The sequence below is a fragment of the Puma concolor genome, chromosome B4, assembly GCF_028749965.1.
Source record: "Puma concolor isolate L17-30 chromosome B4, mPumCon1.1.hap2, whole genome shotgun sequence".
NCBI classification, from domain to species: domain Eukaryota; kingdom Metazoa; phylum Chordata; class Mammalia; order Carnivora; family Felidae; genus Puma; species Puma concolor.
The window spans coordinates 84,462,433-84,477,399 of NC_141673.1; the positions used below are offsets into that span (position 1 = coordinate 84,462,433).

General features: G+C 36.1%; 1 protein-coding gene across 4 annotated transcripts in view; it reads right to left on the minus strand.

The window, feature by feature from the left end:
- Positions 1–14,967, minus strand: part of IRAG2 (inositol 1,4,5-triphosphate receptor associated 2) — a 128,904-nt gene that overhangs the window by 9,040 nt on the left and 104,897 nt on the right. For all 4 annotated transcript variants that reach the window (XM_086713834.1, XM_086713830.1, XM_086713831.1 and 1 more), the window contains 5 exons: positions 13,150–13,207; positions 11,315–11,378; positions 11,202–11,229; positions 10,804–10,944; positions 4,036–4,170 (listed from right to left, as the gene is read on the minus strand). In XM_086713834.1, the coding sequence (XP_086569960.1) occupies positions 4,036–4,170; positions 10,804–10,944; positions 11,202–11,229; positions 11,315–11,378; positions 13,150–13,207 (426 nt within the window). The remainder of the gene's footprint in view (positions 1–4,035; positions 4,171–10,803; positions 10,945–11,201; positions 11,230–11,314; positions 11,379–13,149; positions 13,208–14,967) is intronic.

Here is a 14,967-nt window from a genome sequence, read left to right on the forward strand (position 1 = left end):
TTTTGAGGTATGTTCCCTCTAAATCCCCTTTGTTGAGTTTTTATCATGAATGGATGTTGAATTTTGTCAGATGCTTTTTCTGCAGCTATTTAGATGATCATATGGTTTTTAACCTTCATTTTGTGAATCTGATGTATTTGCACATATCGAATCATTCTTGAATACCTGGAGCAAATCCCACTTGAATGTGGGGAATGATTCTTTTAGTGTATTACTGGATTTGGTTTCTAATATTTTGTTGAGGATTTCTGCAATTATGTTCATCAGGGATATTGACCTGTAGTTTTCCTTTTTTGTAGTGTCTTTGGTTTTGGTATCCAGGTAATGGTGATATTCACAGAATGAATTCATAGAGTTCATAGAATGAATTTGAAAGCTTTCCTTTCTCTTCTATTTTTTTGGAATAATTTGAGGAAGATAGGTACTACCTATTCTTTAAATGTTTGGTAAGAATTCACCTGCAAAACTATCTGATCCTAAACTTTTTTTTGTTGACAGTTTTTTGATAACTGATTCATTACTAGTAATCCTGTTCAGATTTTCTATGTCTTCTTTATTCAGTTTTGGAAACTGTATGTTTCTAGGAATTTATCCATTTCTCCTATGTTGTTATATTTGTTGATATATAACATTTTATAGTAGTCTCTTATAATTCTTTGTATTTCTGTGATATCAGTCATTATTTTTTCTCTTTCCTGATTTTGAGTTCTTTTTTTATTAATGAGTCTAGCTAAAGGCTTACCAATTTTCTTTATCTTTTTAAGAAAACAGCTCTTGTTTTCATTGATTTTTTTTTTTTTGCCTCTATTTCATTTATTTCTGGTCTGAGCTTTATTGTTTCCTTCCTTCTACTAACTTTGGGCTTTGTTCTTTTTCTAGTTCCTTTATGTGTAAGGTAAAATTGTTTGAAATTTTTTTGTGGTTCTTGAGGTAGGCTTGTATCATTATAAAATTTCCTCTTAGATCTGCTTTTTCTGCATCCCAAAGATTTTAGACCACTGTATTTTCATTTTCATTTGTGTTTATGACTTCCCCTTTGATTTCTTTGTTGGCCCATTGGTTGGTTAGTAGCATATTGTTTAGCTTCCTAGTGTCTGTGTCTTTTCAAGTTTTTTTTCTTAAAATTGATTTCTAGTTTCACACTGTTGTGGTTGGAAAAGATGCTTGGTTTCAATCTTATTTATTGAGATTTTGTTTTTGGCCTAACATGTGATCTAACCTCGAGAATTTTCCATGTGCACTTGAGAAGAATGTGCATTCTGCTAGTTTGGGATGGAACGTTCTGTATATGTCCATTAAGTTCGTCTGGTCTTAATGTGTCATTCAAAGCCACTGTTTCCTTATTGATTTTCTGAATGGATGATCTATTCATCGATGTAAGTGATGTATTAAAGTGACCTCCTATTACTGTATTACTGTCAATTTCTCCCTTTATGTCTATTGATATTTGCTTTATGTATTTAAATGCTTCTATGTTGAGTGCATAGATATTTACTATTTTATATCCTTTTGTTGGACTGATCCCATTATCATTATGACCTTCTTTGTCTCTTGTTACGGTCTGTTTAAAATTCTATTTTGTCTGATATAATATTGCTACTCCAGATCTTTTCATTTTTATTTGCACGAAATATTTTTCCATCCCTTTTTTTTTTTTTTTTAAATTTTTTTTTTCAACGTTTATTTATTTTTGGGACAGAGAGAGACAGAGCATGAACGGGGGAGGGGCAGAGAGAGAGAGACACACACAGAATCAGAAACAGGCTCCAGGCCCTAAGCCATCAGCCCAGAGCCCGACGCGGGGCTCGAACTCCCGGACCGCGAGATCGTGACCTGGCTGAAGTCGGACGCTTAACCGACTGCGCCACCCAGGCGCCCCTCCATCCCTTTACTTTCAGTCTAGATGTGTCTTTAGCTCTGAAGTGAGTCTCCTGTAGGCAGCATATAGACAGGTATTGTCCTTTTATTCATTCAGTCACCCTATGTCTTTTGATTAAAGCATTTAAAGTAATCATTGCTACATATGTACTCATTGCCATTTTGTTATTTTTTTTTTTTTTTTTTGTAGTTCTCTCTTCCTTTCTTCTTCTCTTGCTCTCTTCCACTGTGATTGATGATTTTCCAAGTGTTATGCTTGGATTCATTTCTCTTTGTTTTTGTGTATCTATCATAGGTTTTTGGTTTGTGGTTACCATTAAAATTTGTATCTAACATCCTAAGTATACAGGAGTCTATATTAAGTAGATAGTCACTAATTTTGAACACATTCTAAACAAACTACATTTTTACTCCCATATTTGGTGAGCAGAAAGGAGACCAGTCTGGCTGGAGTGCAATAATTCAGGAAGATAAACTTGGGAAATTAATTTCAAGATGTAAGAGGGTAGGGGAATCATGTAGATCTTTTTAAGCCATCATAAGGATTTTGGTTTTTATTCTGAAAAAAACTGAGGAGCCACTGGAGGACTTTGAACCAAAAAGAAACATGATCTGGCTTAAGTTTTGAAAGTATTACTCTGGCTGCTTTATGGAGAACAGATTATGTTGCGGGGAGTATTTGGTTTGAATGCGAACAGGCAGACCATTTAGAAAAATATTGTATTAATCTCTAAAACATAGAATGGTAGCTTAGATCAAGGTGGTAGCAGTGGAGAAAGAAACATGTGGTTGAATTCTGGATATATTCTGATGGTAAATAGGATTTTCTGTAGCATTAGAGGTAGAGTGTGAGAGAAAGGTGTTGAGAATTGCTCCCAAGGATTTTCAATATGATAATCTGGAAGGGAAGTTACCCTTGACTGAGATAAGGAGATTATGAGTAAAACCGGTTTTGGAGAGACCATGGGCAGTTTATTTTTATATATGTTTGAATTGTTTGTCAAATAATATATATATGTTGTTTGAATTGTCTGTCAAACATCCAAGTGGAAATGCTGCATCTGTAGTTAGTATATTCTAGTCTGGAACTCACAGAAATGGCTTAGGATAAGCATGTGAATTTTGGAGTCATCAGCTGACTACATAAGATGGTATGGGGATTGAAGAAGATGAACATTACATGTACAAGGATGGAGCCCTGGGCCCCACTGATGAGGCCTGGGAGAATGGTGGGACCCACATAGGAGCCTGGAAGGGAGTGACCCATGATGTAGAGAGAAAAACACAGGAGAATGTGGTACCTAGAAGCCTAGTGAGGAGAGTATTTCCAGGAGGAGAAAGAGCTCAGCCATGCTGAATATAGCAGATAGGTTAAGGAAAATAGGTAGGCTAAGGCCAATTAGAGCAGATTTCAGTGAGAATGGGAGGGGACAAATTAGAGGCCATGAGTACTGTTGAATTCTGTTGAGGAAATTTGCTGGAAATGCGAGCAGAGAAACAGGGTGGTAGTCAAAGAAGAAAGGGTCGAAGATTATTTTATTTGTTTTTGTGTTTTTTCCATCTTAAAGACACTATATATGTGTTCTCATGAGAATGATTCGATACAGTGGGGAAAGTTGAAGATTTTTGAAGGAAAACAGGGAGAATCAGACCCCAAGACTCCGAGTAAATTAGGAGGATGGATTCTGGTATACAGTTGAGATGGTTAGCCTTAGACAGGATTAGAAACAACTCATGTTTTGTACTGTGAAGGAAGGCAAAGTATGAGGGTTGAGATGTTACTAGGTTTGGAACTTGTGGCAGTTCCCTTCCAAATGACTCCAAGTTCTCCCTGAGGCAGGAAGCAAAGTCGTTATTTGATAGAGAAAATGGGGAAGGACATGATGAAGATTTGAGGAGAAAGGAGAAAGTGTGAAATTGATATTTGGAACAGATGATTTAGATGACTGTCCCTGGATAATGCTATTATGAGAGGGTATTTTTTTTACATTTTTATTTGCATATTCCATTTTCCATTTTTTCTGTATTAAATACGTAAATCTTGTACAACACAGAAGTATTTTTAAAAACTTCTTCTTAGAAGTGTAATCCATAATCTCAGGGGAAATAGTAATTTTTAGTAGTTTCATCATAGCAAAAGAAACGGAGACAGATTACCTGATTAATGGCTCCAAGCATCTCAGCCCTACTGGCCACTCGTGCAGTGCACTGGCTAAGGAAAGTAATACTCTTCTCCAGCTTCTTAACAATTTCCTGGGCATGGTTGTCATCTTCACAAAGTGGTGTTAAAGACTGCACAGAAAGTAAAGTATTAAAATATATGCAACCCAAGTATTCAGCCAATGATTCTAACACTATGTTGTAAATACAAATGACAGTCACATCTCACTTATGTTGGTGGAAAGTGAAAAGAAGCAGCAAAGACCAATAATGAATGGTACTGAAATATTAATATCATTGTTGGCTATCAAACAGACTATGCAGATGTTCACAAAACTTTTTATATCTAGTGTTGATCTCTTCCTTCTTTACTTCCTGATTTGCCATTCTTTTGTGCACATTTCTACCTACCACTTTTCCACTGAACAGAATAGGATATACTTAAGTGGTAATGGTAGAGAAACTGTGCTTATGAATGAGTTGAGTGTATTGTATAAGGAGCATGGTTTGAACTTTTAAGAAAAGTAGTGAAATATACTACATTTAGATATGGTTCTGACTTATATACTTCCTCTTGTATTGATTACAAAGCATTATTGGGCAGGTTAGATGGGTATGCCTGCACTGCCTCATGAATATTTCTTTCAAACCTGTGCCCTTTCCTGATAGAAGACCATCCATTTCACTAGGGTAGAGACAGAATTAAGTGGACAGATTTGGAAACAAGCCACTGCTTATTAGCTGTGTTTCCATGAGTGAATTTCTAAGACTTGCCCAAATATAAAACACCATAAATTTTGTATATCATTTAAAAAGGAAAAGTTGTGTCAATAAAATTATAAGGCATCACTGACTATATATTCCATTGTAATCCTAAAAATATTATGTAAACATTTCTGTTTGCTCTTTCTTCATCTGCCAGATGGAGACAACTATGGGAATTCCTTTCCAGGAATACCGGGACATGGGTGGTAATATATGCAAATTGCTTTTCACACAGTAGATGCTAAATAAATGTCAGCCACTTCTGAAACAGAAACAAATGTGTGAGTTGCAGCTGGAGAGTTGCTAACCAACTGTAGTGGCCATTGTCAAACACATAGTTTCCTATTGTAGTTTAAATAACCACATTCAATTGGGAAAGGAAGAGCAGATGTTAGTTGTCAGCCAAACAAAATATGGTTTTACCAAAACTGAATCATGAAGAAATAGAAATTTTGAATAGAACAATAGCTAGTACAGAGATTGAAGCAAAACTCCCCCAACAAAGTCCAATAATGGTTGGCTTCATTGGAGAATTCTACAAAACATGGAAAGAAGATTAAAACCATTTTTCGACAACAAGTATTGGCAAGGATGTGAAGAAAAAAGGAATCCTCATGCACTACTGGTGGGAATGCAAACTACTACAGCCACTATGCAAAACAGTATGGAGGCTCCTCAAAAAATTAAAAATATAACTACCCTACAACCTAAAATTGCATTACTGGGTATTTATCCCAAAAATACAAACACACTAATTTCGAATTAGGATCCATGCGCCCCTATGTTTATTGCAGCATTTACAGTAGCCAAACTATAAAAGCAGCCCAAGTGTCCAATGATAGATGAATGGATAAAGAAGATGTGCTATGTATATTCTATGGAATATTATTCAGCCATAAAAGATGAAATCTTATTTGCAACAACATGGATAGAGCTAGAGAGTATAATGCTAAGTGAAATCAGTCAGTCAGAGAAAGACAAATACCATATGATCTCACCCATATGTAGAATTTAAGAAACAAAATAAATAAGCAAAGGAAAAAGAAGAGACAGAGAGAAAAACTGTTAACAAACTATGGTTACCAAAAGGGAGGTGGGTAGGGGGATGAGTGAAATAAATGATGGGGAGTCGAATACACTTATTATTAAAAAAAAAAAGAACTTTAAGCAAACCCAGGGCTGTACTTGTGGATTAATTGAGCATGTATAATTTACCACTGCAGTTTACATAACTGTGTTTTTCTCATTCTGGTAAATAGGCATTTCCAGCTTCAGGAGAAAAATTAGAACATTTCTGCACAATAAAATAAGCCATCAGCCTATTCAACTATTATAAGTAAAAAAAGTCTCGGTTCATACCACCACTGCTTAGTTTTGAAGTTGAAATAAGTTTCCAAGTTTAATCCAACTTTTCACCATTTACATCTATTTCTTTTTGTTCACATTTATTGCGTTGATTTTTTCCCTGTAATCAATTCCCTGTATTTTTTTCCTTGTAAACAATACTATTTTCTTATTCTAGTTTGATGCTACATCAAATGATATGAATAATTCAGAGAATGCCAATCTAGGAAAATACTTTCACTATACTTAGGTAGACAGGGCCAAGAGCAAAAGATGGTGATGGAAACACATCAGGGTTTGAATGGTTTGTCACATGTTATTACTCGTAGGCTTTTGGATAAATTAGCCATTAATACTAAGTGACTGTTTCTCATCTACAAAATGGGAATAATAATACCTATTCCACATGTGGTCGTGTTACATTTTATAATGAATGTAAAAAGCCTAATTTAGACCTGGGCAGGTGGTAGGTGTTCAATAAACAATATGTATTTTTTATGTTTTCTTATTAAAACAAAATTCTAAATCGCTAGTAGTTCAAAGGATTTGTTTCTATATGGGAGTTCATTTAGTTCTTAGTAATAGGCTATAAAATATTTAGAAACACTGGTTATTTGTCTCATTATGGCTTTATGGCAAATTTATTCAAATTTTTATATAGGTAGATAACCTGGGGGCATGTCAAGTGTGTTCAACTTGCTTGTGTCTTAATGCCTATATCAGAGTTTTGTTTGTTTGTTTTGTTTTAAGCAAAAAAAGGCCCTTGTGGGAAATGAAAACTTAATAAAATTGTTCATAAAATAAGTACAATAAATCTCAAAAAAAAATAAACAATCCCTCTAAAAGTCTTCCAAAAACCTGAAGAGGAGCAAACATTTCCAGGCTCATTCTTTGAGGCCCACTATTACTCTAATATCAAAGCCAAAGACCACAAGAAAATTACAGACTACTGGCCTTTATGAATGTTGATGTAAAAATCCTCAACAAAATACTAGCAAACCAATTTCAACAGTACATTAAAAGTATTATAAACCATGACCAAGTGAGATTTATTCATTTAATGCAAGGATGGTTCAGCATATAAAAATCAATCTGGTGTGATACACCACATTAGCAGATTAAAGGATAAAAACCCACATGACCATCCAAATTGATGCAGAAAAGCATTTGACAGGATTCAACACCCTTGATAAAAATATTCAGAAAACTAGAAATAGACAAAAACCTATGTCAACATAATAAAGGTCATATATGACAAGCCCACAGCTAACATCATACACAATGGTGAAAGGATCAAAGTTTTCCTCTAAGATATGGAACAAGGCAAGGATGTGCACACCCTACCACTTCTATGCAACCTAGTACTGGAAGTCCTAGTCAGAGCAGTTAGGCAAGTAACACATTAGAAATCCACACTGGAAAGGAAGAAGTAAATTAATCTCTGTTCATATATGACATGATCTTATATATAGAAACCCCTAGATTGTTATAACTAATAAACAAATTCGAAAAGATACAGGATACAAAATCAACGTACAAAAATCAATGGCATTCACGTACACTAATGATGAACCCAAAAAGAAAATTAAGAAAATTCCACTTATAATACCATCATAAAAAATAAAGTACTTATGAATAAACCTAACAAAGGAGGTAAAAGACTTGTACTCTAAAAACTACAAACATTGCTGAAATTAAAGGAGACACAAATAAAGGAAAGACATCCTGTGTTCATGGATTGGAAGATGATTTTCTTAAGATGTCCATTCTACTGAAATCTGCCTACAGATTCAATGCAATTCCTATCAAAATCCAAGTGGTATTTTTTTTTTTTGCATAAATAGAAAAATTCATCCTAAAACTGATATGGAATCTCAAAGGACCCCTAATAGCCAAAACAATTTTGAAAAAGAGTCGAAGGACTGACACTTTCTGATTTCAAAACATACTACAAAGCTATAATATGGTACTGGAATAAAGACAAAAAAAAACAAGGATGCCAAGACCCAGTGGAAAAACTGGATATCTTTTCATGGAGGTCATCAAGAAGACATGACCACCAGTTGATCTATCAGCTGGATCCAGGTAATCAGAGGTTATTCACCCCCTCTCCTGTCCTTGAACTATGGCTTCCCCACTCTGAGAAGCTGCCCCAAGAACACTGCCTTGAAATAATGACGTAGTGCTGAGATCATTTGGATGGTATATATAACAACCCAGTAAAGCCTCTATATAAACTTAATAGATTTGGTGGGTGGCTGCAGAGATCTACTTGTCTTGTAGCCACCAAAGACAAGCGCATATGTAAATTCCTTTGCTTATTAAACCTTCCATCTACCAACTTGGAGTGACCTGCCTTTTCCTTCAGTTTCTCCCTGCCCTCTGAATATGAGGGCTAGTTTCAGATTATATCCACGAAGCTCCTGAGGATCTTGCAAACCAACAATATCCATATCTGTACCCATATCGATGTCCACATTTAATATCCATATCAAAAAAAGTGAAATTGGACTCTTATCTTACATTATATACAAAAGTAAACTCAAAATGGATTGAATAGGGGCACCTGAGTGGCTCAGTTGGTTAAGCATCAGACTCTTGATTTTGGCTCAGGTCACGATCTCACAGTTTGTGGCATCAAGCTCTGCATTGGGTTCTGTGCTGACAGTGTGGAGCCTGCCTGGGATTCTCTTCTCTCTCTGCCTCTCCCCTGATCATGTTCATATTCATATTCTCTCTCTCTCTCCCTCCCTCTCTCTAAATAAATAAATAAATAAACAAACAAACAAACAAATAAACAAACACGAAAAAAAAATGGATTAAAGGGGCACCTGGGTGGCTCAGTAGGCTAAGCCTCCGACTTCAGCTCAGGTCATGATCTCATGGTTTGTGAGTTCGAGCCCCACATTGGGCTCTGTGCTAATGGTGTGGAGCCAGCTTAGAATTCTTTCTCTCTGCCTCTCTCTCTCTGCCCCTTCTGGGCTCATGCTCTCTCTCTCCCTCTCTCTCAACATAAACTAAAAAAAAATGCATTAAAGATTTAAATTTAATACCCAAAACTATGTAACTTCAGAAGAAAACATAGGGGAGAATCTTCATGACATTGGATTTGACAATGATTTCTTGGATATGACACCAAAAGCACAAGCAACAAAAGCAAAAATAGACAAATACTGCTATATCAAGTTTAAACACTTCTGTGCATCAAAGAACATAATCAACAAACGAAAAGGAAACCTATGGAGTAGGAGAAAAAAAAAACATACATCTTATTACAAAATTGTCAAAGGACTTAAATAGACATTTTTCCAGAGATGGTATGCAAATGGCCAACAAAGAGATGTATGAAAAGATGCTCAATAATACAAACCATCAGAGAAATGCAAAGCAAACCACAATAAGATTCCATCTTGCACCCATTAGTATGGCTACTATCGAAAAAGCAGAAAATACCATGTTGGCCCTCATGTGCAGAAATTAGAACCCTGGTGCACTATTACTAGGATTGTGAAATGGTGCAACCACTAAGCAAAACAATATGATGGTTCCTCACAAACTTAAAAATGGAACTCCTATTCCCACTCTGGGTAGATTTCTAAAAGAACTGAAAGCAGGGTGCCAAAGAGATATTTGCACACCCATGTTCATAGCAGCAATATTCACACTAGCCAAAGATGGAAGCAACTCAAATGTCTATTGATAAATGAATGGGCAAACAAAATGCAGGATACACATGTAATGGAATATTAATTCAGCCTTAAAAAGGAAGGAAATCCTGTCGCAAGCTAAAACATGGATAAAGTTTGAAAACATTATACTAAGTGAAATAAGCCAGATACAAGAAGACAAACACTATATGATTTTACTCATATGAGGTATCTGAGGTAGTCAAATTCATAGAAACAGAAAGTAAAATGGTGGTTACCAGGGGCTGAGAGGAGGGGAAAAGCGGGGTTGTTTAATGGGTACAGAGTTTCAGTATGCAAGATGGGAAAGTTCTGGAGATCTGCTTTGCAACCGTGTGACATACTTAACACTACTGAACTGTATACTTAAAATGGTTGATATGGCAATTTTGATGTTATGTTTTTTTACTACAATAAAAAAAAACAAAATATGGTTTCTAAATTTTTATTTTTCTTTTTCCAAAAATAACCTTCTTAATTTTCCAACCCATCTCTATACTTATGGTTATTTCACAAAATGGAAAAATAGTAGTAGTTGTTACCTATCTACCTACACAGGGCTTGCCCATCATCTGACAAGACTAAAATCAGTCACCATTCTTTTTTTCAGTTAATTAAATGGAAATAGAGTTTTGATTCTCTTCTTTGAAGCTTAAAATTGATATTATCTCCTATTGCTCAGTTTCCTGCATGATGACTCTTCTGCCTGAAACCTATGTGAACATTTGGAGAGAAGGCAGGTGACCCACAATGATTTTAAAAGGCATTTTTTTTTTATTGCTCATACTCTATTAGCAATCTTTTATTTTAGCCTGATCCTGAATTCTTACTTCCTCTAATTCACATCTGAGTCAGGCAGGGCTTGGTGCCTGGTATTGGTTTTAGTCACAAAAGTAAGCTCCTATGTAATTTTGAAAACATTATTAACAATATGACCAGGTGTGTAGTCCCCAAATGTTAGGGTTCTTACCTGTAACAGCTTTAAACAGTTAGTGATTTCTTTCTTCAAATTTTCTTCTGCCAAGTCTCGTGATCTTTCTTCAAGCTTTACTCTTTTCTCCAAGGTGAACCAGTCACACTTAAATCCCAAAGATAATCTGAGAAATTCAGCCTATTGTCAAAATAATGTGAAGGTGAGGGGAGGAAATTGGTTGTAGTGAAATATTTCAACTTAATACTGGGTTATGCTGAGTCATTACTTTCTCCTCCCAGCAACATAATGCTGGCATACATCGGCTTTACCTGCACTTAGTCACTGCCAAGGTAACCAGACACCAAATGTATGACAGCTTGTCATAGACTGTATGAAGTGATAATAGACAAGGGAGTCAGAAACATTTTTTTTTAACTTAAAGGGACAAAACTCACCTCAACCTCCTTCTCATTAGCAGAAGTGCTGTAGGATAAGAAAAAAAAAGTGTTCAAACGTAATTCAATAGAGAAGCAAAAAATGTGAGCATGCCATATGAAGAAGAACTTACTTGTCACTTTGTTTAAAGTTAACCGATTTCACAGTGGTTACAGGGAGAGAGGAAACAGCAGCAACTATTAAAAGACAATAAAATATTATTGGGTTATAAAGGCTTAGTGGAAGACACAATCAAACGTCCCCTCTCCACTACAGGCATTTCATTGACGTATAGCTGAAATAGCAGCCAGCTAATAATGCAGTTTCTTAAATATAAGATAATGTTATGTTATGCTATTGGGATCACAATGACATTAAAATCATTGGCTCATACGTTATCGTGTGAATAGTCTGAAACCTGAAGAGGTCTCAGAGTCCAATTGCTCTCTTTGCATTTGAATGTTTGACTCGATCCCATGGCTAAATGCACACCTTCCTCTGGTACCTTGGTCCTTTTTCAGATCAAGGCTTTAACAGCAGCAGGAGTAGTCAGTGAAGTAATAGTAGTGGTATAATAGCATAATAATAATAATAACAACAGCAACAATAAACATGGTATCAACCATTTGTCACAAGTTTACTATGTGCCAGTCCCAAAACAACGCTCTTTACATATAATGATACTCTTCATGACAACTTCGCAAAAAAGGATATATTAGTTATGAAGAGTATTAGAGATGGAAAAAAACTGGTTTAAGTTCCAGCTTTCACCTTTATAGCTCTGTGACCTGGAACAAGTCACAACTTCATCAAACGTGTATAAAGTAAGGATGATATTATTTTACTTTTTTTTCTTTTTTTTTTTTAGTAGACTCTAGGCATGCCCAGTACAGAGCCCAACACAAGGCTTGAACTCATGACGCTGAGATCAAGACCTAAGCTGAGATCAAGAGCCAGATGCTTGGGGTGCCTGGGTGGCTCAGTTGGTTAAGTGTCTGACTTTGGCTCAGGTCATGATCTCACAGTTCATGGGTTCAAGCCCTGTGTTGGGCTCTGTACTCATAGCTCAGAGCCTGGGGCCTGTTTCAGATTCTGTGTCTCCCTCTTTCTGCCCCTCTGCTGCTTGCTTTCTCTCTCTCTCTCTCTCTAATGAATGAATGAATGAATGAATGAATGAATGAATAAATAAATAAAACGTTGAAAAAAAACTTTTAAAAAAGTCAGAAGATTAACCAACTGAGCCACCCAGGTGCCCTTATTTTTCTATAGTAGCTTTTATGAGAACTTTGCCAAGCGTTTTCCACCTGTTTTATACCTAACTTATTCAATCCTCAGAGCAAACCTGTGGTAGGTACTCTACCATCCAAAGTCTACAGGCTAGGAAACTGAATTGCAATTTACCTATCTAATACAAGTGCATATTTGGGGGAACTAAATAAAACTCTGCACATGGATTCTCAATAAAGATTAGTTTTTTTTCTCATCATTTCCATTTTACAGATGAGGAAATTGACACTCAGGTTAAATATTCTTCCAAATCTGCTAGTCAGAGAATGACCCAGTGTAGAGTCTGCTTGACTTCAAAGCTTCAAATCTATCCTAATGGAGGTGAAAGGGGGAGCAAAGCATATTAGCACTTATTTTTAAATACTTAGTCTTATTCACTGTTGGATGGGATAATAAAAAAAAATCTCAAAGTGGAGCTTAGAATTTACTACCAACACTGGCATGGTCCTTTGTTCACAATAGTGTAGAAGCTATTACAAGTCCTCTGGAGCTTAATAGTTAATGTAACATAAATGTGGCTTTACAAAAATGATACAAAATGAAGCAAGAGTCAGTTTTATTGGCTGATTTTATCTAGAGATGCAGAATTATAGGCACATCTTTACTCAGAAAGATTTCACCCATAAAAATATAAGTAAGGAACAAAAGTTCACATGGGGTTTGGGAGAGAACATTCCTTACCTCCTGCGGCACATTCTTTTCTATGCTCATCTATTGTTTTTGGTTCCTCTTTAGCTTCCTAAAATCATAAAGAGATTTTATTGCTGTACATAGAGTGGAAATCCTTCATAACCAATCATTTCCCAACTTCCTGTCCTCTCCTAACCCTACTCTATCAAAAACACTGTGATATTCAAAGAACTGAACTAGGGGTTAAGAATAAAACAGGACTAGCTCTAAGGGGTTTTCCAATGTAGTTGAGGTACACAAGACAGAAATAGATGAATAGTGATACAAATTACCACAAGGCAACCACTAAGTTTGATTGTCAAATAAATGAGATGTGAATAAATAAGTGCTCTACAAAGATAGGGAGACACCATGGCTTGAGAAGCATGGCAAGTCTCTGCAGATGAGAAACATGCTGGAGCTTGATGGAGAGGTAGGACTGGATGCATGAAGAGGTGGGGGTGATCTAGGACTATCACATGTAGCTTTCTAGATAGGCTGCTGGGGAACTGGTGGCAAAAATAGCAACTAGGATTGTGTTATGTTAGGCTTTTACTCCGTATAAATACATTTTAAGGTCACTGGCCAGCTATCCTACAAACATATCTATACAACAAGAATTACCCTAATTAGAGGGTTGTACTATACTGCCTGGGAAAATCTAATGGGAAAGCAATAGGTATAAAATCATTTTTATGGGGACAATTATTCAACATTCTCAGAAATTTTCCATAAAAAGCAAGTCTATGACAAATTTCCTTGGTAGAGCCATTGATACCGTGTCATGTAATTTTTAGATAATTGAAGCTAGGACTTTGATAAAATGTAACAAATGCAGTAATAAAGGTAAACCTCTGGGTCATTCTTATCAACATTTAAATATTCTTAAGTTTTCTGAATCCTCCCTCAACACCCTAATCTCTTCCATCTGTGGCATCTTCTTTCTCTCCTCTCCCTTATGGCCATGCTTCTTCTGGGAAGAATTGTCCATAGTTGCAATTTCCAGTTTTTCAACTCCCATCTGTCCCTCCACCCAATACTCCAAGAAAACTGCCCCTTCCAGTTATCAGTGAACTCTCTATTGCCAAATTCAATGGAAATTTTTCAGTCTTTATCTTACTTGACCTCTTTGTGGCATCTCAAATGACCTACAATCCCCTCCTCCTTGAAGATTTTTCGTTCCTTGGTTTTCATCTCCTGATGTCCTCCCATTGCTGCAGTAGCTCCTTCTGAGTTTCTTCTGTCATTGCCTTCTTTTCTTAGATAATGGAATCATCAAGAGTCCATTATTCTCTGTGTGCTCTTCCTGCCTGCTCTTTCCAAGTCTCCTTGAGAAATCTCATCCACATACTTTTTTTTTTTTTTAGCTGGTAACTCACAAATGTGTGTCTATGCCTAAAAGTCCTAGGAATGAACTTATGAATATAGATATACAGCTGTATATGTAATATTTCAGAGTATCGATGTCTCGCATCAACCTGAAACTTGACCTGAACCAATCTTATTTTACCCCTTAAAGTTTACCTTTCTTACTGCCTCCCTCTTCTCATGAAATCCTATTCATTCTGTTGGATAAGCCACAATCCTGAGTATCTACATTTTCCCATGCATCCCCCACACCTACCCTGGTTATCAGTCACCGTGTCCTATAAACTCTGTCCCTTAAATCTCTCCCAAATTAGTCTTTTATCCATCCACACCAAATTCATACTATCCTCATCTCTTGCCTGAATTATCAATGGCATCCTAACCAGCACCTCATCTCCATGACTACATTTTCTAATTCTAACCCATATTTTTAAGTTTATTTCTATCTTGTCTCGAGATGAG